Genomic DNA, 27,315 nt, shown 5'->3' on the forward strand with positions numbered 1-27,315 from the left:
TCATTCCATGATCATCACCACAGATGCCTCCCCCTATGCATGGGGAGCTCACATGGGAGATCTACGCACCCAGGGACTCTGGACCCCCCAGGAGCGTCAACATCACATCAATTTCCTGGAACTCAGAGCCATGTTTTATGCTCTCAAGGCCTTCCAGCACCTTCTCTATCCTCAGGTTCTTCTCCTGTGCACGGACAACCAAGTCGCCATGTACTACATCAACAAGCAAGGCGGCACCGGATCTCGTCTCCTTTGTCAGGAGGCCCTCCGAATTTGGACCTGGGCCACAGCCCACAATCTTTTCTCAAAGCGGTCTATATCCAGGGCGAACAGAACTCCCTGGCCGACCAGCTCAGCCGCATCCTTCGACCTCACGAGTGGACCCTGGATCCTCCCACTCTCCACTCCATCTTTGCTCGATGGGGCACTCCACAGGTGGACCTCTTTGCAGCTCCTCACAACCATCAGCTGCCCCAGTTCTGCTCCAGACTCTTCTCTCCACATCGTCTGGCCCCGGATGCATTCCTACTCGACTGGACGGATCGGTTCCTCTATGCCTTCCCTCCACTTCCTCTGATGTTGCGGACCCTGTTCAAGCTCCGCAAGGACAGGGCCACCATGATTCTCATCGCCCCTCGGTGGCCCAGACAACATTGGTTCTCCCTCCTGCTTCAACTCAGCTCCAGGGAGCCCATTCCTCTTCCTGTATTTCCTTCTCTGCTTACGCAGCAACATCAGTCTCTGCTACATCCCAATCTGTCTTCCCTCCACCTGACAGCTTGGTTTCTCTCGGGCTGACCTCTCCAGAAAACCTGTCTCAGCCAGTCCGTCGCATTTTGGATGCCTCCAGGAAACCCTCCACACTCCAATGTTACCATCAGAAGTGGACCCGGTTCTCCGCTTGGTGTCTCCTTCATCATCACAATCCCACCTCTCTGGCGGTGGAAACTGTACTGGACTATTTGCTCTCTCTCTCCGACGCTGGCCTCAAGTCGACCTCAATCAGAGTCCACCTCAGTGCCATCACTGCGTTTCATGAGCCTATCCTTGGAAAACCCCTCATGGCTCATCCTCTGGTTTCCCGGTTCATGAGAGGCCTCTTCAATATCAAACCACCTCTTCAGCCTCCCCCCGTCGTCTGGGACCTCAATGTGGTTTTGTCAGCCCTCATGAAACCTCCTTTTGAGCCTCTTGCTACTACCTCGCTCAAACTTCTCACATGGAAGGTGCTTTTCCTCATTGCCATCACCTCTGCCAGGAGGGTTAGTGAGCTACATGCACTGGTCGCCGATCCACCGTTCACTGTTTTTCACCATGACAAGGTGGTTCTGCGTACCCATCCTAAATTCCTTCCTAAGGTGGTTTCAGCCTTTCACCTCAACCAGTCCATCGTACTGCCTGTCTTCTTCCCTAAACCCCATTCTCATCCTGGGGAACAGGCTCTTCACACGCTGGATTGTAAGCGTGCCCTGGCGTACTACCTTGACCGTACCAGGGCTCACCGCTCCTCTCCTCAACTCTTTCTGACCTTCGATCCCAACCGTCTGGGTCACCCTGTATCTAAAAGGACGCTGTCCAATTGGCTTGCTGCCTGTATTGCGTTCTGTTATGCTCGGGCTGGCCTGTCGCTGGAAAGGAGCTGTCACGGCCCACAGGGTCCGAGCTATGGCTGCTTCTGTGGCTTTCCTCCGCTCTACGCCTATTGAGAAAATCTGCAAGGCGGCCACTTGGTCTTCAGTTCACACATTCACTACTCACTACTGCCTGGATGCCTTCTCCAGGCGGGATGGACACTTCGGCCAATCTGTGTTACAAAATTTATTTTCCTAATGGCCAACCATCCCCCCTCCCTCTCTGTTAGCTTGGAGGTCACCCATACGTTAAGAATATGCTGCCTGCTTGTCCTGGGATAAAGCACAGTTACTTACCGTAACAGGTGTTATCCAGGGACAGCAGGCAGATATTCTTACGACCCACCCACCTCCCCGGGTTGGCTTCTTAGCTGGCTTATCTTAACTGGAGACCACGCACTCCTCCGTCGGGCGGGAAGGCACCAGCGCATGCGCGGTGCGGCCAACTAGAACTTTCTAGTTAAAAAGGTCCGTACCGGGGCTCCGTCGGTGACGTCACCCATACGTTAAGAATATCTGCCTGCTGTCCCTGGATAACACCTGTTACGGTAAGTAACTGTGCTTTCCGGGTATGTATTGACGTATCATCATAGCGACTTGATAAGATGTTGCCTGAGGGGAGGAATTGCAAGGAAGGTGCGGAGGGGATAGGAGATGGGGAGAGATATGGTTTTGATATCTTTTCAAAATGCTTTATAGTCAGTAGTTGTGGTCAGCAGCTTGGAGATGGTGGGGTCAATTTTCGCCACCTGTGTAGCAAGAAGATTGTCATATAGTTTTTTGCGTCTAGTGCCTTTGAGTGGGGGGGGGGGTAGGTGAACGGGATCAGGGTCTCCTTATTCTGGGTGAAAGGTTTCGGTGTAGGCGGCTGTTTAGGTAGATAGGTGCAGTTCCGTTTAGTATTTCTAAGTACCTATTTTACTTATAATTTTAATGCACCCTATTGTCTATTTTTCTGTAAACCGCTTAGAATCCTAACGGAGTTTAGCGGTATATAAGAAATAAATTACATTACATTACATTACTTTGAATAGTAGGCAGTATAGTTTGAATTGGGTTCTTCCTCGTATCGGTAGCCAATGAGTGTCTAGATAGGCATTGGTGATGTGATCATGTTTTCCTAGTGAATAGATGAGTTTGAGAGCTGTGTTCTGTACTGTTTGTAGTTGTTTAATCATGTAAGTGGGACATGGTAGATAAAGGATGTTTCAGTAGTCTACAAGTCCTAGCACAAGTGATTGGACTATGATCCTGTATTGTACTTTGTCAAAGAATTTTCTTATTTTCCGCAGTTCATCTACTTTCCTTCTAGACATATGCTTTCAGATCCCTTTTTTAGTGGTGTTATATCCTTACTAAGCTCCTCTTGAGGAGACTTTAAAAAACAAAACCAACAACAATCAAAAACACTTAACTAACTTTTGGTTTTTACAAGGGTATTTTCCTTGCTAAATCTTTGAGGGGTTTTTCATGCTTGCTGGTGTATTGTTTTGATAATATGCTTCCCCTTGCTGTTTCTACTGATTTTCTCATTTTAAGGCTTTTTACTTTACTTTTTCAGCCTTCATGAATAGTTACAGAATAATAATAATACAAATATTTTATCAGGTCATTTGTTTTCTACATAGTAAGCCACTATGTCGTTCTACCGGCTTTTCTAGGATAGCTCCTCCTTTTTATCCTCTGAAGCTATTCTTTTCAAGAAAATTATGCTTTTGTTTGATTACGAAATTCCTTTCCCTTTTTCATTTGTATCTACTTGGGGATAGGACTGGTTTCAACTATTCATTAGGTCGGCTGTTCCATTTAGGTGCATTAGCCAGTAGCCTCTCCTATTTGGTTCTTGAATCTTTTTGGCATCTCCATCACATATATTTAGATTCAACTGACATATTATTTCTCAACCTCCATGCATATAGGTTTTCTCTGAATTCTCTGTTTACCTCTAGTAGAGCATGGAGTTCCATAATTCATTTTATCCCAGGACAAGCAGGCATGATATTCTCACATGTGGGTGACGTCATCTACGGAGCCCCAGCGCGGACAGCTTTTCAAGCAAACTTGATTGAAGTTTCAAGTTTGCACACTGCACCACGCATGTGCTAGCCTTCCTGCCCACTAGAGGGCGCATCCCCACCTCGTGGTCCTCAGTTCAATTTCATCCGCGGAGCCAGAAGCCCTGTGGAAAATTGTGCTCTTCAAATTGCCTTCTGTCGCCGCGGCTGTGTCCTGTTTTCGACGCGGTCGCTGCGTTTTTCCTTGTTCTTTTGTTTTGTTTTGTTCGTTCAGTTATCGTCAAAAAAAAAAAAAAAAAAGTTTTGTTTTTCTCCGTCGCTCCGGGGGCTCCCGGTAGCCGCGGCCGTGGGACCTCGTCTGTTCCCGGCCGCTTTTTGGGCCCATGTCCCGGCCTGTGACGGGATTTAAAAAGTGCAGTCGGTGTGACCGACTCTTGTCGATTACAGATCCCCACCGGTGCTGTTTGCGGTGCTTGGGCCCTCAGCACCCGACAGACTCTTGTGCCCGGTGTGCCACTTTTCAAAAAAGGGCTCTCAAACGCCGCAAGGCCCGCATGGCGGAACTTTTCATTTTTTCATGCCAAAACCCATTGACAGTACGTAAGACCAATTTGCTATATTCTAGTTTACATTCTAGTTTGTATTGACAGGCAGATGGATGTCAAGAATAGACTTAGAGTTAGGCTGTCGATGTAACAAGTGATATCTGATGTCAGGTCTTCAGGCAGAGTTCACTGCTTTGTGCATGTAATATTGAGAGTAGCCATTGTTTTCTGGAAGTTATTGTGGTTTCTAAAGAATTACAGTAGAGTTGAGACCTGGGAAACAAATATTGTGCAACATTGATTATTTATTGTTGTCTTCCTCTGACTTGTTGCATTTTCAGATGTCATTAAACTCATGAGAAACAGCAGTCACAGAATTTGTAGCTCCTGTCCAGGCATTGTGCTCCAGGGATCCTAGGAAGTTCTTGCTCTGGTATTTAAATAATCCTAATCCTATTTTTATTTGCACAGGTCCTGCTTGCTCTGGGCGACTACATGAATGTCCAGTGCCACTCATGCATTGGCGGGACGAATGTTGGGGAAGATATTAGAAAGTTAGATTATGGTCAGCATGTTGTTGCTGGCACTCCAGGCCGAGTATTTGGTAAGTATATCCTTTTCAAATGCTCATTTACAACAGCTACCAAAGCAACCAAGTTCTTTATCTAATTTAAAGGTCTAGATGTTGCAGGATTGAAAGACTAGTATCTATAATTCTGTTCACCTACAGAAGAAAAATCTGTGTAATTTACTTCCTCCATAATTTTGGATTTGTGTTTATTGGTGGTTGTCTCAACAAGTTGTAACTTTGTACTTTGCCCCCAAGTAAATCAGTCTTTATCCTATAAAACTCTCTTACTTCACAGATATGATACGTCGTAGAAGCTTGAGAACACGTGCCATCAAAATGCTAGTTTTAGATGAAGCTGATGAGATGCTCAACAAAGGTACAAAGACATCTTTTGTTTGATTCCATGAAAAATCTGTTTTTCTAGTGTGACACACGCTCCATTCCTGAATATGTGGGTAGTCAATCCCTTCTCATAAGAATTCTTGTAGGGAGCTTCATTAGCATTCTTTTGCTCCACTTCTCGTTCTTCTGGGCTGTCCTCCAGTTCCTCAGTTGTCTCTCTACAAGTGAGATGGTAGGAGCTGGTCTTTTCTGCTCATGTTTATTTTTCAATTAAATTTGGTTTTTTTGGACCTTTTACGAGGCTTTTTGGTGCTGCATAGGATCCCACTATTGGGACAGCTCTGGCTGAGGGAGAGCCTGGCAGACTCTTAGGTCAAGGGTCTGCTTCCAAGGAGCAGATTGTTTTGCAGTACACCCATTTGGACAGTCTGCACCACCAGTTTGGGGGCTCATGGACCGTTCCCTTGGGAGCAAGGCTCACCCCGTGTTCTTCCACAGTAGGCTTAAGCGCAGGCTGAGTGGCTTCATGGTAGTTTTTCCAGGATGGGAGCCAACTGCTTTCCTCCCCCCCCGTTTGCTTGCGTGTGATCCAGTGGTGGTTGAGGTCTCTGGCCAGACTGTTGGGCATGAGAGGCAGTCAGAAGGCACAAGCAGGCCACATTCCAGGCTTGTTGAGGCAGAGGTTTTCCCTATAAGCTGTTTGTAGCTACACTTGCAGCTCCCAGCACGCAACATGGCTCAATGAGTAATGGGTATGTCAGCCTGGCAGACAAAAGCGGAGGTGAGGGGTTGTCTTTAAAATCAATTTTTGGGGGGTTCTGGGGTTAGAATTAAGTTCTTTTTGAACAATTCACATGAGGGTTTTTGTTTACTGATTTTCACTCAGGTTTATCCCTAAACTATAATATGTTTGCAGATTTAATCCTTGCATCAGGCAAGATGTGCTGCTGGGGTTCCTAGACCTATCAGCGACTTTTGACCTAGTCCAACACAAGCTGCTAAAATCACATTGCAGAGAAGTAGGCCTCGAGGGAAGAGCTATGGCATGGATAGAATCATTTCTATCTAAAAGACTAATGAGAGTACATTCCCCCTCGGTATTCACGGGGATTAGGCGCAGAGCTGGCCCGCGAATATGAAAAAAACGTGAATAATATTTGGGCCGGTTCTGCCCCTAACCCCCACTTCCCCCGGCTATTTTAAGCCCTGAAAGCCCCCCCTTAAGCCTTACTTGGTGGTCTAGCAGTTTTCAGGCAGGAGCGATCTTCTCATCTCCTGCCCCGTGCAGATCGCTCACAGGAAATGGCTGCCTTGAGCTCCCGTAGTCTCTTGAGCCATTTCCTGTGAGCGATCTGCATGGGGCAGGAGCGTGGAAAGATCGCTCCTGCCTGAAAACCCGCTAGACCACCAGGTAAGGCTTAAGGGGAGGCTTTCAGGTTCTATTTCCCCATCCTCAATTTTCAACAAGTCCTCAGTATTGAGTTCAATCTGATCAGTGTTTTTGCAGCCCTATTATTTCTTGGTCGTGTGTTATGACCTTTTCTTTGAAATCATTCAAATGTTGTCCCATATCATCCAGCTTTTTATGCAAGCCCTCCAAATTGACTTTAAGGTATTGTTTCATACCAGACAGAGAAGCTTTCAGATCCAGCGATTCAAGTCCTCCTTACTAGCCAAATTGACTTCAAAATCCGAGGAGCCACAAGCTGCTCTCTCCTCTGCCATGCAGTGTGTCCACACATTGCAGTCGGACCCCGCCACCATCTTGTATGCTGAAGATCCACTAGTCTCAACGTGAAAAGCAAAAGTTTGCAAATTTGGGCGCAGGTTCTTGCCTGCCATGAAGCTGGCACGGACAACAAGCACAGTGATCAACTATATTTAGGCCAAAGCCGATGGTAAAGGTTCGATAATTTTGTCAAATTAACGCGGGCCGAGATGGAGCTCGAGTCCTACCCAACCATGCTGCTCGGTGACATCAAAGGAATTCGATTTGAGGGAGTATTTGTGATAGATATCTAATTCCACTCCTTTTTCTGTTTTGTGGATTACTGGTTAGAATTAAGTTTCCCACTTCTAAAATCGCTAATATTCTATAGTGGAACCTCGGTTTGCGAGTGTTTTGCAAGACGAGCAAAACACTCAGCAAACTTTTGCCTCGCAAACCGAGCATGTTCCGATATGCAAGCACCTCCCCTCCCTCTAACCGGCATCGCACCCCCCGAACCGGCATCGTAACCCCCCACCCCCCCCTGCGAGAACCGCATTGCACCCCCGTGCTGAAAGCGGCATCCGCCCGCCCTTCCTCTCAAACACGCTCCTTACCCCTTCTGTGGTTGTGAAAGTGAAAGTAAGCTCCCACCTCTTGCCTGGGCCGAGCCTTGAGCATCTGCGCATGCTCAAGAAGGTGCTAAATTTACTTGGAATATGTAGAAGCTGATAAAGAAAAGGTCGAATTGCTTAACAGATATTTCTGTTCTGTGTTCACAGCTGAAGCGCCAGGAGCGGGACCACAGTAGACAAATGTGAATAGGGATGGAGGAGTAATAGACCCTGATTGATTTTCAGAGTGTTGTGTTCCTGAGGAGCTAGCTAAAATAAAGGTAGACAAAGCAATGGGGCTGGATGGTGTACATCCTAGGGTGCTGAAGGAACTTAGGGAAGTTCTGGTAGCTCCGCTGACTGACCTTTTCAAAGAGCCTCTAGAGTCAGGAGTGGCACCGGAGGACTGGCGAAGGGCAGATGTGGTCCCTCTCCACAAAAGTGGAAGTAAAGAAGAAGTAGGGAATTACAGGTCGGTAAATCTGCCTACAGTGGTAAGCAAATTAATGGAAACGCTTTTAAAACAGAGAATGGTCAAGTTTCTGGAATCCTATGGATTACAGGACCGGAGGCAACATGGATTCACTAGAGGTAGGTCTAGTCAGACAAATCTGATCAATTTCTTTGACTGGGTGACAAGAGAATTGGATAGAGAATATTCGATAGATGTGGTGTATTTAGATTTTAGTAAAGCTTTTAACATTGTTCCACACAGACATCTAATAAATAAACTGAGTGCCCTTGAGATGGGTCGCAAAGTGACGGGCTGGGTCAGGAATTGGTTGAGTGGAAGGCGACAGAGAGTAGTGATCAATGGAGATCACTTTGAGGAAAGGGATGTTACCAGTGGTATGCCTCAAGGTTCTGTTCTTGGGCCTGTTCTTTTTAACATTTTTATAAACGATATCGCTGAAGGGTTGTTGGGTAAGATTTGCCTCTTTGCGGATGATACCAAAATCTGCAATAGAGTAGACTCGCTGGATGGTGTGAATAACATGAAGAAAGACCTGATGAAGCTTGAAGAATGGTCTGAAATTTGGCACCTAAAATTTAATGCAAGGTCATGCATTTGAGCTGCAAAAACCTGAGGGAACAGTACAGATTAGGGAGTGAAGAGCTTATGTGAACGATAGAAGAGCGGGACTTGGGTGTGATTGTGATGATCTTAAGGTGGCCAAACAGGTTAAAAAGGTGATGGCAAAAGCTTAGAAGGATGCTAGGTTGTATAGGGAGAGGTATGGCTAGTAGGAAAAAGGAGATATTGATGCCTCTGTATAAGACTTTGGTACGACCTCATTTAGAATATTGTGTACAATTCTGGAGGCTGCAACTTCAAAAAGATATAAAAAGGATGGAGTCGGTCCAGAGGAAGGCTACTAAAATGGTATGTGGTCTTCATCATAAGGCATATGGGGACAGACTAAAAGATTTCAATCTGTATACTTTGGAGGAAAGGCGTGAGAGGGGAGATATGATAAAGACATTTAAATACCTACGTAATGTAAATATGCATGAGTCGTGTCTCTTTAATTTGAAAGGAAACTGCAATGAGAGAGCATAGGATGAAGTTAAGAGGTGATAGGCTCCGGAGTAATCTAAGGAAATACTTTTTTTACAGAAAGGGTGGTAGATGCATGGAACAGTCCCAGAAGAGGTGGTGGAGACAGAGACTGTTTGAATTCAAAAGGGCCTGAGATAGGCACGTGGGAGCTCTCGGAGAGAGAAAGAGATAATGGTTACTGCAGATGGGCAGACTAGATGAGCTATTTGGCCTTTATCTGCCATTATGTTTCTATTTCAGCCATCTGAAATAGGATTGTTAATAGCTGAAATTTTCTGTCTTTTTTTATTAGCACAAGCTGCTTGTAAATTATGGGATGATTTTTAGCATTCTGTATTATTGTGCATTGGTATTTTAAAGTGTTGGAGTGTCATGCTTTAAAAAATAAATTTAGAAACACTACTGTATATTGATTCTTGTGCTTGTGTTTACCTTTGTATTGGTAGCATGCTGACTTATTCCTTTGAATACTGAATAACTCTGCTTTATAGAACAGTGGTTCCCAACCCTGTCCTGGAGGACCACCAGGCCAGACAGGTTTTCTGGATAGCCCTAATAAATATGCATGAGAGAGATCTGCATATAATGGAGGTGCCAGGCATGCAAATCTGCTCCATGCATATTCATTAGGGCTAGCCTGAAAACCTGATTGGCCTGGTGGTTCTCCAGGACAGGGTTGGGAACCACTGTGGAATATATCACAAACTACTATATCTTTGGCAGTGGGAGGTGTTTTAAATGTTAGTTTTTATTTAGCTTATGCCTTTCTCAGTTGTTGCTCAATGTGAGTTAACCTTCAAATAAAGTGAGTACTGTATTATCCCAGGACAAGCAGGCATGATATTCTCACATGTGGGTGACGTCATCTACGGAGCCCCAGCGCGGACAGCTTTTCAAGCAAACTTGATTGAAGTTTCAAGTTTGCACACTGCACCACGCATGTGCTAGCCTTCTTGCCCACTAGAGGGCGCATCCCCACCTCGTGGTCCTCAGTTCAATTTCATCCGCGGAGCCAGAAGCCCTGTGGAAAAAATTGTGCTCTTGTGCCTTCTGTCGCCGCGGCTGTGTAGGGAATTTCGCGCGGTCGCTGCGTTTTTTTGTCTTGGTTATTCTTTTTTTCCTTTCTTTTCAAAAAAAAAAAAAAAAACTTTCGATTTCGTCGCTACCGGGGGCTCCCGGTAGCCGTGGCCGAGGAACCTCGCTTGTTCCCGGCCTCTCTTGGGCCCATGTCCCGGCCCGTAACGGGCTTTAAAAAGTGCGGGCGCTGTGAACGGCTTCTATCAATTACTGATCCGCACAGGTGCTGTTTGAGGTGCTTGGGGCCCCAACACCCGACAGCGTCCTGCGAGAAGTGTGCCACCTTCCAGAAGCGGGCACTCAAACGCCGCAAAGCCCGCATGGCAGAACTTTTCTCTGTCGAGTCCCCTCCCGGGAAGGCCTCGAGTTCGGCCTCGGCTTCGGCCCCGGCCTTGACCTCGGCCTCGACATCGGCCTCGACCTCAGCTTCGGGACCATCGGCTTCGCCTCGGGCCTCGTTGCCATCGAAGCAGCTGGCCTCATCCAAGGCCTCGGGTAAGTCTCCACTTCCCTCCTCAGCTCCAGGATCGTCCAAAAAGCCATCCTCGGGCTCTTCGGCGGGAGGGTCCACCTCTGTTAAACCCAAGATGCCCGCGTCCGCCGCCCCGAGGGAATACTCGAGACCGAGGTCGCCCTCTGAGGAGCAGCGGCAGGTCTTGCCACAGGGAATGTCAATCCCGGTGTTCCAAGACTTGCTCCGGGCGTTAATCGCCTCGGAGCTCACCGGGGCCATTGAACATCTGCAGCAGGCTTCGGCCTCGGCTGCTTCGGCCTCGGTGGCCCCGCAGTTGGCGACCTCGGCCTCGGGTACCGGGGCTTCGGCTCCCGAGGCGCCCACGGCCTCGACCTCGGCAGTACCCTCGGACCCGGCTTCGCGGGGTCCGCCGGAGCGTAGCGTGCGCCCAAAAGACAAGGTGCGCCGGGTGCGGAGGATCTCGTCTTCGTCCTCGGAGTCCTCGCGGGGTTCATCGCCCTCGGGCAGGTCTCGGGCGAGGCGCCGTCCGAGGAAGGCCAAGCGGTCTCGGGCCTCGCCTCGGCGGCGCGGTCGCTCGTCGCCGGCCGGGACCGATGCCTTGCAGGTGAGGGACCTGCGGGTGGATAATCCCATCTTGTTCCAGTCTCCGGCCAGGGAGAGCTCCCGGGCCTCCTCGCCGGGGCCGAAGGGTCGGGCTTCGGTGCCTCGGACCCCGGGGGGATCCCCGAGGGGTTCCTTTAGACGCACCCGGACTCCGTCGAGGTCGCAGGACTGTGCCTCGTTGGGGTCGGGGTCCGGTAGGGAGCCCAGATATTCTCACGAGGCCTCTCCCTTCGGCTCCGCCGGGAAGTCTCGGTCTCCCTCTCCTCCTGCTAAACCTTCCTCTTTTACGAGGTTCGTGCAGGATATGGCGGCGGCTTTGGGTGTAGACTTGTCTGAAGGGTCCACTTACACCAAGGAGTTTTTAGAGGAGCAGGATCTTCCTGCCCCACCTCGGGAATCCCCGCGCCTTCCGGTTAACAAGGTCCTCTGTCAGACCTTCCTGAGGAATCTTGAGGCTCCCTTGACGGTCGCTGTGGTCCCCTCCAAAATGGAGTCGAAGTATCGCACCCTCCCCATCAAGGGGTTCGAGAAGGGCCAACTTTCTCACAATTCGCTCCTAGTGGAATCGGCGGTTAAGAAATCGCAGCCCTCCAGGGTCTCGGCTGCGGTCCCGCCGAGTAGGGAGGGCCGGACCTTAGACAAATTCGGGCGTCGTCTCTATGCGAACTCTCTCATGGCAACGAGGGTCCTGAACTACGCCTTTTCGTACTCGTCATTCCTACGTACGATGGTGAAGGACCTCCCCTCTTTTCGTGAGGTGATACCAGAGTCGCATAGGGACAGGTTTGCCACCTTCAGCTCTAATCTGGCCCAGCTGCGCCTTTATTTATTCCACGCAGTTTACGATGCGTTTGAACTTGCCTCGAGGGTATCGGCCTGTGCGGTGGCCATGCGCCGGCTGGCGTGGCTTCGTACCCTCGAGATGGAGTCGCATTTGCAGGAACGCCTGGCTAACTTGCCTTGCGTTGGGTCGGAATTGTTCGACGACTCTTTGGATGCGGCGACCAAGCGGCTTTCCGAGCAGGAGCGCTCTCTGGCATCTCTGGTGCGCCCGAAGCCTAAGGCCCCTACCCAGCGTCCCTTCCAGCAGCCCCCGAGAAGGTATCCTCAGAAGTCTACGCCGGCCTTTTCCAGACCGCCGCCACGGCGTCCACCCCAACAGAATAGAGGTGGCCCCTCTAAGCCCGTTGCGCAGGGGGCGGCCAAAGCCGCGCCGTCTTTTTGACGGGGTGGGCGGTCGGGGGCGGGCCCCCACCGCGACATCGCGCCACCCCCTCCCGATCGGGGGTCGGCTGAAGGCCTTTGCCGGGGCCTGGTCTGCGATTACGTCAGACGCATGGGTGCTCCGGACAATCTCAGAGGGCTATTCGCTCAACTTCTCCAGTCCACCTCCGGACTTGCCTCCCGGGGCTTGCCCTCCCAATCGGAACCAGTTGGCCCTTCTCCTGGAAGAAGCCAGGGCCTTGTTGAGCCTCCGGGCGGTCGAGGTGGTACCTCGCGATCAGATGGGCCAGGGGTTTTACTCCCGTTACTTTTTAGTCCCAAAAAAGACCGGGGACTTGCGCCCCATTTTGGACCTCCGGAAGCTCAACAAGTTCCTGGTCCGGGAGAAGTTCCGTATGTTATCGCTTCCGGTTCTCTATCCGCTATTGGAGGAGGGGGATTGGATGTGCTCCCTGGACTTGAAGGAAGCGTACACCCATGTTCCGGTGCATCCCGCTTGCCGCAGGTTCTTGCGTTTTCAAGTCGGGGATTTGCACCTGCAGTATCGGGTTCTTCCCTTCGGTCTGGCGTCGTCCCCTCGGGTATTCACCAAGTGTATGGTAGTGGTTGCGGCGGCCCTGCGCTCGCGGGGTCTACAGGTCTTTCCCTACCTGGACGATTGGCTGATCAAGGCCCCGTCCAGGGAGGGGGTTATCTTAGCGACCCAACAGACTATCAGTCTTCTGCAGGACCTGGGGTTCGAAGTGAACTTTCCCAAGTCTCAATTGTGCCCGGCGCAGTCTCTCCAGTTCATTGGAGCCGTGCTGGACACGGTTCGCCTCCGCGCTTTTCTTCCCCCGCTTCGGCGGGAGGCTCTGATTCGGTGGAGCAGCCACTGTCAGGGGCAATCGGAGGTGTCGGCCCAGAGCATGATGATTTTGCTGGGTCACATGGCGTCGACGGTTCACGTCACGCCTTTCGCTCGCTTGCACCTGCGGCTCGCGCAGTGGACTCTGGCGTCGCAGTGGAGGCAGGATCGCGATCCGGTGTCTTCCCGGATATCAGTGACTCCTTGTTTACGTCGATCGCTCCGTTGGTGGACCGGCTCTTCCAATCTGTCCGGGGGTTTGCTGTTTCTCGTTCCACCTCACAGCAAGGTCCTGACCACGGACTCCTCCGAGTACGCGTGGGGAGCTCATCTGGACGGCCTGAGGACGCAGGGTCTGTGGTCGGCCGAGGACCGTCGATGTCACATCAATGTGCTGGAGCTTCGCGCCATTTTTCAGGCCGCGCGAGCTTTTGTCCACCTGCTGCACGACCAGGTGGTACTCGTGCGGACCGACAACCAAGTGGCGATGTACTATGTCAACAAACAAGGGGGTACGGGCTCTTGGCCTCTGTGTCACGAGTCTCTTCGCCTTTGGGAATGGGCGATCTCCCAGAACATATTCCTGCGAGCGGTTTACATTCAGGGAGTGCAGAACCAGCTGGCAGACAAACTCAGTCGTCTTCTCCAGCCGCACGAGTGGTCGCTGAACTCCCGGGTACTTCGCGAGGTCTTCGACCGCTGGGGAACTCCTCAGGTGGATCTGTTTGCCTCTCCGGAGACTCGCAAACTGCCCATCTATTGCTCTCGGATTTACTCCCAGGATCGTCTCGAGGCGGATGCCTTCCTCCTCGAATGGGAGGGGAAGTTCCTTTATGCGTTCCCGCCGTTTCCTCTGATTTTGAGAACGCTGGTTCATCTCAGATCGACCGGAGCCTCCATGATCCTCATTGCGCCTCGTTGGCCCAGGCAGCCCTGGTTCTCCCTGCTTCTTCAACTCAGTGCCAGGGAACCTCTGCTTCTGCCCGTGTTTCCCTCTCTGCTGTCTCAGAGTCGGGGTTCGCTGTTACATCCCAATCTTCAGTCTTTACATCTGACTGCTTGGTTTCTCTCCCCCTGACTTCGATTCCGGTGTCTCGGGCCGTGAGGGACATTTTGGAGGCCTCGCGCAAGGTCTCGACTCGGCTTTGTTATGCCCAGAAGTGGACCAGGTTTACGTCCTGGTGTTCTTTGAATCGTCTGGAACCGAGTTCGGTGCCTGTGGCTTCGGTTCTGGATTATCTATTACATTTATCTGAGTCTGGCCTGAAGACGACTTCAATTCGGGTACATCTCAGTGCCATTGCTGCATTCCATCGGCACCTTGAGGGTCGTTCTCTCTCTCTTCATCCTCTGGTGACTCGTTTCATGAAGGGTTTAGTGAATGTCCATCCTCCTCTGAAACCTCCTCCGGTGGTGTGGGATCTTAATGTGGTCTTGGCTCAGCTGATGAAGCCTCCCTTTGAGCCCATCGACAAGTCGCACCTTAAGTTTCTCACTTGGAAAGTGGTATTTTTGATTGCGCTCACGTCTGCTCGTCGGATTAGTGAACTGCAGTCCTTGGTGGCGGATCCTCCTTTCACGGTATTTCATCATGATAAGGTGGTTCTTCGCACTCATCCAAAATTTTTACCTAAAGTTGTGTCTGATTTCCACCTCAATCAGTCTATTGTCCTTCCGGTGTTTTTTTCCGAAGCCCCATTCTCATCCTGGTGAGGCGGCGCTTCATACGCTTGACTGTAAGAGGGCGTTGGCTTTTTATCTTCAACGCTCCAAGTCTTATCGGAAGGTTCCTCAATTGTTTTTGTCCTTTGATCCTAATCGTTTAGGACACCCGGTTTCGAAGCGCACCTTGTCAAACTGGTTAGCTGCTTGTATTTCTTTTTGCTACGCTCAGGCTGATCTCCCGCTTTCGGGTCGAGTTACGGGTCATAAAGTCCGAGCGATGGCAGCTTCCGTGGCTTTCCTCCGATCCACACCTATGGAGGACATTTGTAAAGCTGCCACTTGGTCTTCGGTTCATACGTTCACCTCCCACTACTGTCTGGACACTTTGTCCAGAAGCGACGGCCGGTTTGGCCAGTCGGTGTTACGTAACCTGTTTTCATAATTTGCCATCCTCCCACCTACCCTTTTTTTTTGGTTGGCTTGGAGGTCACCCACATGTGAGAATATCATGCCTGCTTGTCCTGGGATAAAGCACAGTTACTTACCGTAACAGGTGTTATCCAGGGACAGCAGGCATATATTCTCACAACCCGCCCACCTCCCCGGGGATGGCTTCTTTGCTATGATATGGAACTGAGGACCACGAGGTGGGGATGCGCCCTCTAGTGGGCAAGAAGGCTAGCACATGCGTGGTGCAGTGTGCAAACTTGAAACTTCAATCAAGTTTGCTTGAAAAGCTGTCCGCGCTGGGGCTCCGTAGATGACGTCACCCACATGTGAGAATATATGCCTGCTGTCCCTGGATAACACCTGTTACGGTAAGTAACTGTGCTTTTTTGGGTCCCCTGAGGGCATACAATCTTAAGTTTGAACCTGATACAATGAAGGGTTAAATTACTTGCTCAAGATCATAAGGAGGGATTTGAACTTGGCTTTCCTGCTTCTCAGCCTGCTAATCATTAGGCAACTCCTGAAAGTGTTATGTCTCTCTATATAGTCAAATGTGCATATACTTCAAATAGTCTTTATACTACAAATCAATTATATTTTGGGTTTTTGTTGTCTTCTATACTGCACGGTATACTCTTACATGAGTAGACTATTATTTGGGGAGAGAATTCCATGCATAGCTTTAAAAAAAGAAACACTTAAAATGTCCAGAGAATAAGGCAGGGGTTGGATTTCTAGAATTTTGGCACTATCACAGAGCTTTTATCCTTCTACAGGGGATTAAATGAAATGCAGTTACCAATTCTTCCTAGATAACTGCTGTTATAACATATTAGCATCCCTTTTTTCTTTTTTTTTATATTTTGCTTTTATGGTTCCTTATTGTACTGAGATTAAGATGTTGTAGTAGTGCATCTAATGCTATAAGATACTGTTTAGTTGACTTTTGAGTATGTCTTATGTATATGTTCCTTTTATTTTTTTTTTTACATTTTGGTAAAGAATTTGAACTAAGTGAGTGTATTTTCTTGGCAGGTTTTAAGGAACAGATTTATGATGTGTATAGATATCTGCCTCCTGCTACCCAGGTGTGCCTTATCAGTGCTACCTTGCCGCACGAGATCCTGGAGATGACCAACAAGTTCATGACAGATCCCATCCGCATCTTGGTGAAACGGTGAGGAGGAGCCTCCTGGCCTTGCCATAGCAACCTGCACACTGGGTAGCCTCAGTGATTCCTAGGCGCTCTAAAAGAGAGGAGGAAAGCACAAGTCAGCTGTCTTTTATCAGGTGGAATAAGGTTGCGCAGCTGATGCTTCTCTTAAAATAACCCATCTAGAAACAGCAGCTCGTAAGTTTTGTTTCTCCTAGTAAAATACAGGTGAGGTAACAATTTCCTGATTTCTCATTACACATATAGGAGCTTTTCACAGATAGTAAATATGGGGTGGGGACGTTCATGCACAAATTCAGCATGCTTGGGGAGTGCCTGCATCAGCTGCTAGATGCACGCCACTGACTTCTTCCTTCTGAGGAACTACGAGGAGAAGGGGGTGACTTAGGCAGCGGGGTTTCAGCTACCCCACCAGCCATTGAATAGGTACTGCAACTTTGGAAAAGGCCTGAGCCAAAATGGGCCCAAGTCCTCAAGGCCCTCCTTCCTTCCTTGGCTTTGTCACTGATTAAAGCCCCCACCATGACTTTACCACTGATTAAAGGCCCAATGTCTTCCTTTCTTCCACTCCCAGATCTAGCACTCTCTCACTCCTTCCTCTCTCCCATCAGATCCGTTACTCTTTTTCTTCCTTCTCTGTACCCCCAAGTTCATTACAAAGTAACACAGTAAATGATGACAGAAAAAGACCTGTGTGATCCATCCAGACTGCCCAACAAGGTGGCCAGAGCTGCTGCCACTCTGCTTGGGCAGCCGCAGTCACCTATGTTTAAATGCTGGTTGTCAAGTCTCCACCATGCCAACAATATAGTATTTATTTTATTTTTAGTATTTGTATACTACTTATAGCCTAAGTGAATTACATTCAGGTACTCAAGCATTTTTCCCAATCTGTCCTGGTGGGCTCACACTCTACCTAATGTACCTGGGGTAATGGGGGATTAAGTGACTTGCCCAGGGTCACAAGGAGCAGTATGGGATCTGAAACGATGTCAAAACATAGCATTATGATTCGGCAAATTAGACAGACAAACATGATGGGGATGATACATGGTTATAATCAAAACTCTGAGTATTACTGACAGTATTCCACTTACCGTTCAAGATGTCTTCCCTTCCTTCAAACCCCTCCCTCCCCCCATCGAGCTTTCATAGTATGTGACAATAAAATGATCTACAGCACTGGAATTGCCAAAGCTTTACCTGTCTTCTGCCATTTGTGGGACACAGACTGTAGAAGTCTTTCCGGTATTGGCTGGGGTTTCCTCATGCTGGCTTTGACTAATCTTTCTTTATCTCTCTCTCTCTTCTCTCCATCCCTTTGAGTCCAACATATTTCCCATTCTTATCTTTCCCCTTCTCTCCATCCTTTTTTCCCTCAGTCTGACATCTTTCCCTCCCCGACCTGTCTGCAGCTTTCTGTCATGCCTCTCCTCTGCCCAGTCGAGCATCTTTCCCTCCTTTCCTTGACCTGCCCATGGTACTTCCCCCCAACCCCCCAGCCCAGGTGTACCTTTGGAAAACAAACATTTCTTTAGCTCTGCACTATAGTGGCAGCCATACTCAAAGGCTGCCTGCAGCCTACACTGGGCTTTTCTCTCTGACCTACTTCGCCCCTTCTGACACAACTTCCTGTTTTATAGAGGAAAAGGCCTAGTGCAGACCTCAGACTCCCTTTGAGTACAGCTTCCAGTGGTACTGCAAGACCAAAAAACATGCTTGGTTTTCCAAAGGTACATTGGGTGAAGGAAGGGGCACCTGAAATCTGCGGGTGAGATACAGGACCATGCTGGGAGGGGAGGGAAAAGTCAGGCAGAACACAGTTATTAATCAGAATTAATAATAAACACATTAATCACTGCATTTATCATGATTAACATACAGCCCTACTTTTTACATGTATACTTGATGGATATTAATGACTACAGTATATGGTATGGCATTACCTGTTCCACATGATATTCACATTTATTTTTTGTTAAGAATGAATGTGCTTTACATTTTTTATTATTTTTTTAAATTCTTTATTCATTTTTAAAACTTTCAATAAGTGCAACATAAGATACAATCACTTTACACTTTAACATCACTTAATATTCCATCAAAGTCTAATTCACATCAAATATCCCTTCCCCCTTATACCCAACAATTGTTCTTAAGCATAAGAAAACATAAAGTATCCCTAACCCCCCCCCCCCCCCCCGGGATATTAATTTATACCACTGAGTGACCTGGTGTCCTAGGATGTCCACCTGAAAACATAAGACCGGCAAACTATGCTGATTATTAAGATTTTTCCATTCAGGGAACCCCTCCTGAATGGCCTGCTTCAACTGCAACCATCTATAATTTTGTGATTTATTAAGACCAAATTTATGTTGCAATCGTGAAAAGTCAAGCAGCTTGCCATCAAATATAATATCATCCAAAGTACTTATACCTGCCTTCATCCAGTGTTTCCAGATGACCTTAAACCCGCTAATTTGAATTTTGGAGTTCAGCCAGAGGGACTGACACGTGGATTTATGGATTGGAATAGGTGTTAAATTGTTGATAAATTTTAAAGTAAAATTCTGTTGTCCTTAAACAATTTTTACACAATCCTTTTACAATGTGCTTTACATTTTATTTACAAACTACCTTAAATTTTAACACACAGTTTACAGTAACTTCTGTTTGTTTTGTTTTTTAATAAACTGACAATTTATTTTTACCTTTTTGCTGAACAACATTGTGGAAGTATTACCATGACAGCTGATCATAGCTAAAAACTTGAGCTATTTCACTTGCTGCCACTAGTTAGGGTATAGTCCTGCCAAGTGCTACTGTTTAATGAAGCAGTCACAAAGACAAGACCATAGCAACCTAGGGCAAAATTTATAAAAATCTATTATGTTATATCAAGTCCTCTTTTCCTAGGTTTAGTTTTTGATTAATGGGTGGTGGTATTCATTAAAGTAATGCTGAGAAAGTCCTGATTGATTAGTCTGAATTGATGCTTTCAGTTAATGTTGTGCTAGAATGTTTTACATAGTTTGGGCAGTGTTCTCCGATCTCCCCAGGACCTTTTGAATGGGCATGTCACCTGGCTAATTTTACTGACAGCTTGGCTAACTTAACAGAAAATTGTATAATACTCCATTATACTTCCCTATACCCACTCATTTACTCCTTCATGCTGCCCAGCTAGCAAAAATTTCTTGGAAGAACACTGGTTCTGGCTTTCTAGACAGATGTTAATTTGCTCCTCTGTTGATAAACTGCTCCATGAGTTCTCTCAATTAGTTTTGCATGTGTTCTGTTTCTTCTCTAGTGATGAGTTGACTCTGGAAGGAATTAAACAGTTCTTTGTGGCCGTGGAGAGGGAGGAGTGGAAGTTTGATACCTTGTGTGATCTTTATGATACACTGACAATCACTCAAGCAGTCATCTTCTGTAACACCAAGAGGAAGGTATGTTGGAAAATGTTGCACTTATAAACGGTATATGGTATGTCCTATATTTTATTTATAGACCATAAATAGCTACAGTGCTAGGTGGTATACATGATAAAATATACCTAAGATATTTAAGACATTTCATAACACAAAGCAAATGAATGAAGCAGTTATTCTTCACTATCAAGAACCCAGTATCATCACCTAAAGCTAGGATTATTTTTCTCTACTTGTATCACCTGTCACATTAAGCGGAATAGAAATCACTAATGTAATGTAATGTAATGAATGCTCTTGTATCACCTGTCACATTAAATTCGCTCTCGCAAGGCCCTCCTGTCTCTCTGTTAAACTAAGAGCATATTTAGCGATCTTGGAGCTAATGTAGATTCTCATTTTTTTTTTAACTGACATGCCTCAAAGTGGATTGCAAAAATGGACACATTAAAAAATTTCAAAGTTTAGCTTTCTGTGACTTTTGGTATAATGACGTTAATTTTTGTCTATTTTATGACAAGACTTTGTTCTCAAATACAGTGGTGCCTCGCATAACGGACGCCTCGCACAGCGAACGCTGCGCACAACGAACTTCAGGTCTTGCTTCCCACAACGAACTTCGTTTCACACAACGAAGTCGCCCGAGCTGCATCCTTAACTGCCCTCTCTCCGCCTGGCTCCCTGTGCAGTGGCGCTACATATTTTAAACCCCCCTGCCGCCGCTGCTGCATATTTTTAAGCCTCTGCCGCCACCGCATATTTTTAAACCTCCCCCCGCCGCCACATATTTTTTTAAAAAAGCCACCACTGCTGCAACTTTATTCTCACCCGCTCACTCGTAACTGGTGGTCTAGCAAATTTCCCAGCCAGAAGCGCAGAGATCAAGAGCAAGCCTTCTGTGCTACTGCCTGGGCCTGCGCTGATCTCTGAATGGCTGCAGTCAGCTCTCGCGGGACTCACAAGAACTAACTGCAGCCATTCGGAGATCGGCATGGGCCCACACAGGCGTGCAGAGGAATTGCTCCTGATCTCTGTGCTTCTGGCCTGTACGCCACTGGCTGGGAAAGATGGGAGGAATTAAAAAAGGTACCGAGGGGGGATGATTAAAAAGGTACTGGGGAGTATGTGGGGGGTGATTTATAATACACAGCAAGGATCAACAAAACCCCTGTCTCCCCTCCCCTTCACATATATCCCCTCTACTATCAAGAAAATTGAATAAGCCAAATTATTATAGAATGCTACACAGAAATATCATGCTAACAGAATACCACAGTCACACAAAGCAGGAATAGGGTTAGGGTAGTGCAACTAGGGCAACTGTCCCCCCTGGTCAAAGAGAGCCGTAAGCCTCTGCCTGGACTTTGCAGTCCCCAGTTGTGTCTAACACCAGCTCTAACAAGATAAATTTATCTTTTTTTATGTCATCTTAGCATATTTTATGCTACAGAACGAATTATTTTTTTTAACATGTATTGTTATGGGAAAACGCGTTTCACATAACGAACTTTTCGCATAACAAACTTGCTCCTGGAACCAATTAAGTTCGTTGTGTGAGGCACCACTGTATATTATTTCAACTTATAAACTAATCTCGTTACTTTACAATTTCACTTTAAATTTGGTGATTTTTTTTTTTTTTTTAATATAAAAAAATGGGTATTTTAACCAGCTTTTACAAAAGAGTCATCTAGAAAAATCTTCAAACCAACTCCCACTAGAAAGAGCATGTTTCAAACCCTGTGACGGTTTTGTTTTTCAACGCTAGCAATAATGCCAAAAAATAAGTCAAAGTTTTTATCGAGCCACTGTAGACTTTATGTCTTTCAACATTTATGATACCTATATAAATGTATAACGCTATATATATTTGCTATATACAAGGGTTCTTCAAAAAGTTTCCAGTTTTATATTTTCACGGAAAATTGTTGGGGTGTGAGAAGTGGTAAGAGGGTGTGTCGTAGAAAGTCATTTGGCTAGTCAGGTAAATCGGCTCACATTGCAGGTAGTGATGTAATTTGCTTTATCCCAGGACAAGCAGGCATGATATTCTCACATGTGGGTGACGTCATCTACGGAGCCCCAGCGCGGACAGCTTTTCAAGCAAACTTGCTAGAAGTTTCAAGTTTGCACACTGCACCACGCATGTGCTAGCCTTCTTGCCCACTAGAGGGCGCATCCCCACCTCGTGGTCCTCAGTTCATTTTCATCCGCGGAGCCAGAAGCCCTGTGGAGAATTTGTGCTAATTGTGCCTTCTGTCGCCGCGGCTGTGTAGGATTTTTCGCACGGTCGCTGCGCTTTTTTGTCTTCTTCTTTCTTTTTCAAAAAAAAAAAAAAAAAAACCTTTTCGTTCCGTTGCTACCGGGGGCTCCCGGTAGCCGTGGCCGAGGAACCTCGCTTGTTCCCGGCTCTCTTTTGGGCCCATGTCCCGGCCCGTAACGGGCTTTAAAAAGTGCGGGCGCTGTGAACGGCTTCTTTCAATTACTGACCCGCACGGGTGCTGTTTGCGGTGTTTGGGGCCCCAACATCCGACGGCGTCCTGCGAGAAGTGTGCCACTTTCCAGAAGCGGGCACTTAAACGCCGCAAAGCCCGCATGGCAGAACTTTTCTCTGTCGAGTCCCCTCCGGGGAAGGCCTCGAGTTCGGCCTCGGCTTCGGCCCCGGCCTTGACCTCGGCCTCGACATCGGCCTCGACCTCAGCTTCGGGACCGTCGGCTTCGCCTCGGGCCTCGATGCCTTCGAAGCAGCTGGCCTCTTCCAAGGCCTCGGGTAAGTCTCCGCTTCCCTCCTCAGCTCCAGGATCCAAAAAGCCATCCTCGGGCTCGTCGGCGGGTGGGTCCGCCTCTGTTAAGCCCAAGTTGCCCGCGTCCGCTGCCCCGAGGGAATACTCGAGACCGAGGTCGCCCTCTGAGGAGCAGCGGCAGGTCTTGCCACAGGGAATGTCAATCCCCGTGTTCCAAGAATTGCTCCGGGCGTTGATCGCCTCGGAGCTCACCGGGGCCATTGACCAGCTGCAGCAGGCTTCGGCCTCGGCGGCTTCGGCCCCGGCGGCTTCGGCCTCGGTGGCCCCGCAGTTGGCGACCTCGGCCTCGGGTACCGGGGCTTCGGCTCCCGAGGCGCCCACGGCCTCGACCTCGGCGGTACCCTCGGACCCGGCTTCGCGGGATCCGCCGGAGCGTAGCGTGCGCCCAAAGGACAAGGGGCGCCGAGTGCGAAGAATCTCGTCTTCGTCCTCGGGGTCCTCGCGAGGTTCATCGCCCTCGGGCAGGTCTCGGGCGAGGCGCAAGCCGAGGAAGGCCAAGCGGTCTCGGACCTCGCCTCGGCGGCGTGGTCGCTCGTCGCCGGCCGGGGCCGATGCCTTGCAGGTGCGGGACCTGCGTGTCGATAACCCCATTTTGTTCCGGTCTCCGGCCAGGGAGAGCTCTCGGGCTTCCTCGCCGGGGCCCAAGGGTCGGGCTTCGGTGCCTCGGACCCCGGGGGGATCCCCGAGGGGTTCCTTCAGACGCACCCGGTCTCCGACTCCGTCGAGGTCGCAGGACTGTGCCTCGTTGGGGTCGGGGTCGGGTAGGGAGCCCAGATACTCCCACGAGGCCTCTCCCTTCGGCTCCGCCGGGAAGTCGCGGTCTCCCTCTCCTCCTGCAAAACCCTCATCCTTTACGAGGTTTGTGCAGGATATGGCGGCGGCTTTGGGTGTTGACTTGTCTGAAGGGTCCACTTACACCAAGGAGTTCTTGGAGGAGCAGGATCTTCCTGCCCCCCCTAGGGAGTCCCCGCGCCTTCCGATTAACAAGGTCCTCTGTCAGACCTTCCTGAGGAATCTTGAGGCTCCATTGACGGTCGCTGTGGTCCCCTCCAAAATGGAGTCTAAGTATCGCACCCTCCCCATCAAGGGGTTTGAGAAGGGCCAACTTTCCCATACTTCGCTCCTAGTGGAATCGGCGGTCAAGAAATCGCAGCCCTCCAGGGTCTCGGCGACGGTCCCGCCGAGTAGGGAGGGCCGGACCCTTGACAAATTTGGACGTCGTCTCTATGCGAACTCTCTGATGGCTACAAGGGTCCTGAACTATGCATTTTCGTACTCTTCCTTCCTCCGTACGATGGTGAAGGACCTCCCCTCTTTTCGTGAGGTGATGCCTGAGTCGCATAGGGACCGGTTCGCCACCTTTAGTTCGAATCTGACCCAGCTGCGCCTATATTTATTCCACGCAGTTTATGATGCGTTTGAACTCGCCTCGAGGGTGTCCGCCTGTGCAGTGGCCATGCGCCGGCTGGCGTGGCTTCGTACCCTCGAGATGGAGTCAAATTTGCAGGAACGCCTGGCAAACTTGCCTTGCGTTGGGGTGGAATTATTTGATGACTCTTTGGATGCGGCGACGGAGCGACTGTCCAAACAGGAACGCTCCTTGGCCTCTCTGGTACGGCCGAAGCCTAAGGCTCCTGCCCAGCGTCCCTTCCGGCAGCCCCCGAGGAGGTACCCTCAGAAGTCCACACCGGCCTTCTCCAGACCGCCCCCTCGAAGACAGCCCCAGCAGAGTAGGGGTGGCCCCTCTAAACCTGCCGCGCAGGGGGCCGCCAAGGCCGCGCCGTCCTTTTGACGGGATAGGCGGTTGGGGGCGGGCCCTCACCGCAATATCGCGCCACCCCCTCCCCATCGGGGGTCGGCTGACGGCCTTTGCCGGGGCCTGGTCGGCGATCACGTCGGACGCATGGGTGCTCCGGATAATCTCAGACGGCTATTCGCTAAACTTCTCCTGTCCGCCTCCGGACTTGCCCCCCGGGGCTTGCCCTCCCAATCGGAACCAGCTGGCCCTTCTCCTGGAGGGAGCCAGGGCCTTGTTGAGTCTCAGGGCGGTCGAGGTGGTACCTCGCGATCAGGTGGGCCAGGGGTTTTACTCCCGTTACTTTTTGGTCCCAAAAAAGACCGGGGACTTGCGCCCCATTTTGGACCTCCGGAAGCTCAACAAGTTCCTGGTCCGGGAGAAGTTCCGCATGTTATCGCTCCCGGTTCTCTATCCACTTTTGGAGGAGGGAGATTGGATGTGCTCCCTGGACTTGAAGGAAGCTTACACCCATGTTCCGGTGCATCCCGCTTGCCGCAGGTTCTTGCGTTTTCAGGTCGGGGATTTGCACCTGCAGTATCGGGTTCTTCCCTTCGGGCTGTCATCTTCCCCTCGGGTATTCACCAAGTGTATGGTGGTGGTGGCGGCGGCCCTGCGCTCGCGGGGTCTGCAGGTCTTTCCCTATCTGGACGATTGGCTGATCAAGGCCCCGTCCAGGGAGGGGGTTATCTTAGCGACCCGACAGACTATCAGTCTTTTGCAGGACCTGGGGTTCGAAGTGAACTTCCCCAAGTCTCAGTTGCGTCCGGCGCAGTCTCTCCAGTTCATTGGAGCCGTGCTGGACACGGTTCGCCTCCGCGCTTTTCTCCCCCCGCCTCGACGGGAGACTCTGCTTCGGTGGAGTCGCCATTGTCAAGGGCAATCGCAGGTGTCGGCCCAGCACATGATGGTTTTGCTGGGTCACATGGCGTCGACGGTTCACGTCACGCCGTTCGCTCGCTTGCACTTGAGAATCGCGCAATGGACTCTGGCGTCGCAGTGGCGACAGGATCGCGATCCGGTGTCTTCCCGGATATCAGTGACTCCTTGTTTACGTCGATCGCTCCGTTGGTGGACCGTCTCTTCCAATTTGTCAGGGGGTTTGCTGTTTCTCGTTCATCCTCACACCAAGGTCTTGACGACGGACTCCTCCGAGTACGCGTGGGGAGCGCACCTGGACGGTCTGAGGACGCAGGGTCTGTGGTCTGCCGAGGACCGTCGGTGCCACATCAATGTGCTGGAGCTTCGCGCCATTTTTCTAGCTGCGCGAGCTTTTGTCCACCTACTGCACGACCAGGTGGTACTCGTGCGGACGGACAACCAGGTAGCGATGTACTATGTCAACAAACAGGGGGGTACGGGCTCTTGGCCTCTATGTCAAGAGGCTCTCCGCCTTTGGGACTGGGCGATCTCCCAGAACATATTCCTGCGGGCGATGTACATTCAGGGAGAGCAGAACCAGCTGGCAGACAAACTCAGTCGTCTTCTCCAGCCGCACGAATGGTCTCTGAACTCCCGAGTACTTCGCGAGGTTTTCGACCGCTGGGGAACTCCTCAGGTGGATCTGTTTGCCTCTCCGGAGACTCGCAAGCTGCCCCTCTATTGCTCTCGGATTTACTCTCCGGATCGTCTCGAGGCGGATGCCTTCCTCCTCGAATGGGAGGGGAGGTTCCTTTATGCGTTTCCGCCGTTTCCTCTGATTTTGAGAACGCTGGTTCATCTCAGATCGACCGGAGCCTCCATGATCCTCATTGCGCCTCGTTGGGCCAGGCAGCCCTGGTTCTCCCTACTTCTTCAACTCAGTACCAGGGAACCTCTGCTTCTGCCGGTGTTTCCCTCTCTGCTGTCTCAGAGTCGGGGTTCGCTGTTGCATCCCAATCTTCAGTCCTTACATCTGACTGCTTGGTTTCTCTCCCCCTGACTTCGATTCCGGTGTCTCGGGCCGTGAGGGACGTTTTAGAGGCCTCGCGTAAGGTCTCGACTCGGCTTTGCTATACTCAGAAATGGACCAGGTTTACATCCTGGTGTTCTTTGAATAGTCTGGAACCAGATTCGGTGCCTGTGGCTTCGGTTCTGGAATATCTTTTGCATTTGTCTGAGTCTGGCCTGAAAACGACTTCCATTCGGGTACATCTCAGTGCCATTGCAGCATTCCATCGGCATCTTGAGGGTCGTTCTCTCTCTCTTCATCCTCTGGTGACGCGTTTCATGAAGGGGCTAGTGAATATCCATCCTCCTCTGAAACCTCCTCCGGTGGTGTGGGATCTTAATGTGGTCTTGGCTCAGCTTATGAAGCCTCCCTTTGAGCCCATCGACAAGTCGCATCTTAAGTTTCTTACTTGGAAAGTAGTCTTTTTGATTGCACTCACGTCTGCTCGTCGAATCAGTGAACTACAGTCCTTGGTGGCGGATCCTCCTTTCACGGTGTTTCATCATGATAAGGTGGTTCTTCGCACCCATCCCAAATTTTTACCTAAGGTTGTGTCTGATTTCCACCTCAATCAGTCTATTGTCCTTCCGGTGTTTTTTCCAAAGCCCCATTCTCATCCTGGTGAGGCGGCGCTTCATACCCTTGACTGTAAGAGGGCGTTGGCCTTTTATCTCCAACGCTCCAAGTCTTATCGGAAGGTTCCTCAATTATTTTTGTCCTTTGATCCTAATCGTTTGGGACATCCGGTTTCAAAGCGCACCTTGTCCAACTGGTTAGCTGCTTGTATTTCTTTTTGCTACGCTCAGGCTGGTCTCTCGCTTGCGGGTCGTGTTACGGGTCATAAAGTCCG

General features: G+C 49.6%; 1 protein-coding gene across 1 annotated transcript in view; it reads left to right on the plus strand.

The window, feature by feature from the left end:
* Positions 1-27,315, plus strand: part of EIF4A3 (eukaryotic translation initiation factor 4A3) — a 77,117-nt gene that overhangs the window by 36,028 nt on the left and 13,774 nt on the right. The window contains exons 5-8 of the mRNA XM_033938294.1: positions 4,663-4,795; positions 5,058-5,138; positions 16,364-16,505; positions 19,816-19,954. Coding sequence (XP_033794185.1) covers positions 4,663-4,795; positions 5,058-5,138; positions 16,364-16,505; positions 19,816-19,954 — 495 coding nt within the window. The remainder of the gene's footprint in view (positions 1-4,662; positions 4,796-5,057; positions 5,139-16,363; positions 16,506-19,815; positions 19,955-27,315) is intronic.

The sequence above is a fragment of the Geotrypetes seraphini genome, chromosome 3, assembly GCF_902459505.1.
Source record: "Geotrypetes seraphini chromosome 3, aGeoSer1.1, whole genome shotgun sequence".
Lineage (NCBI taxonomy): Eukaryota > Metazoa > Chordata > Amphibia > Gymnophiona > Dermophiidae > Geotrypetes > Geotrypetes seraphini.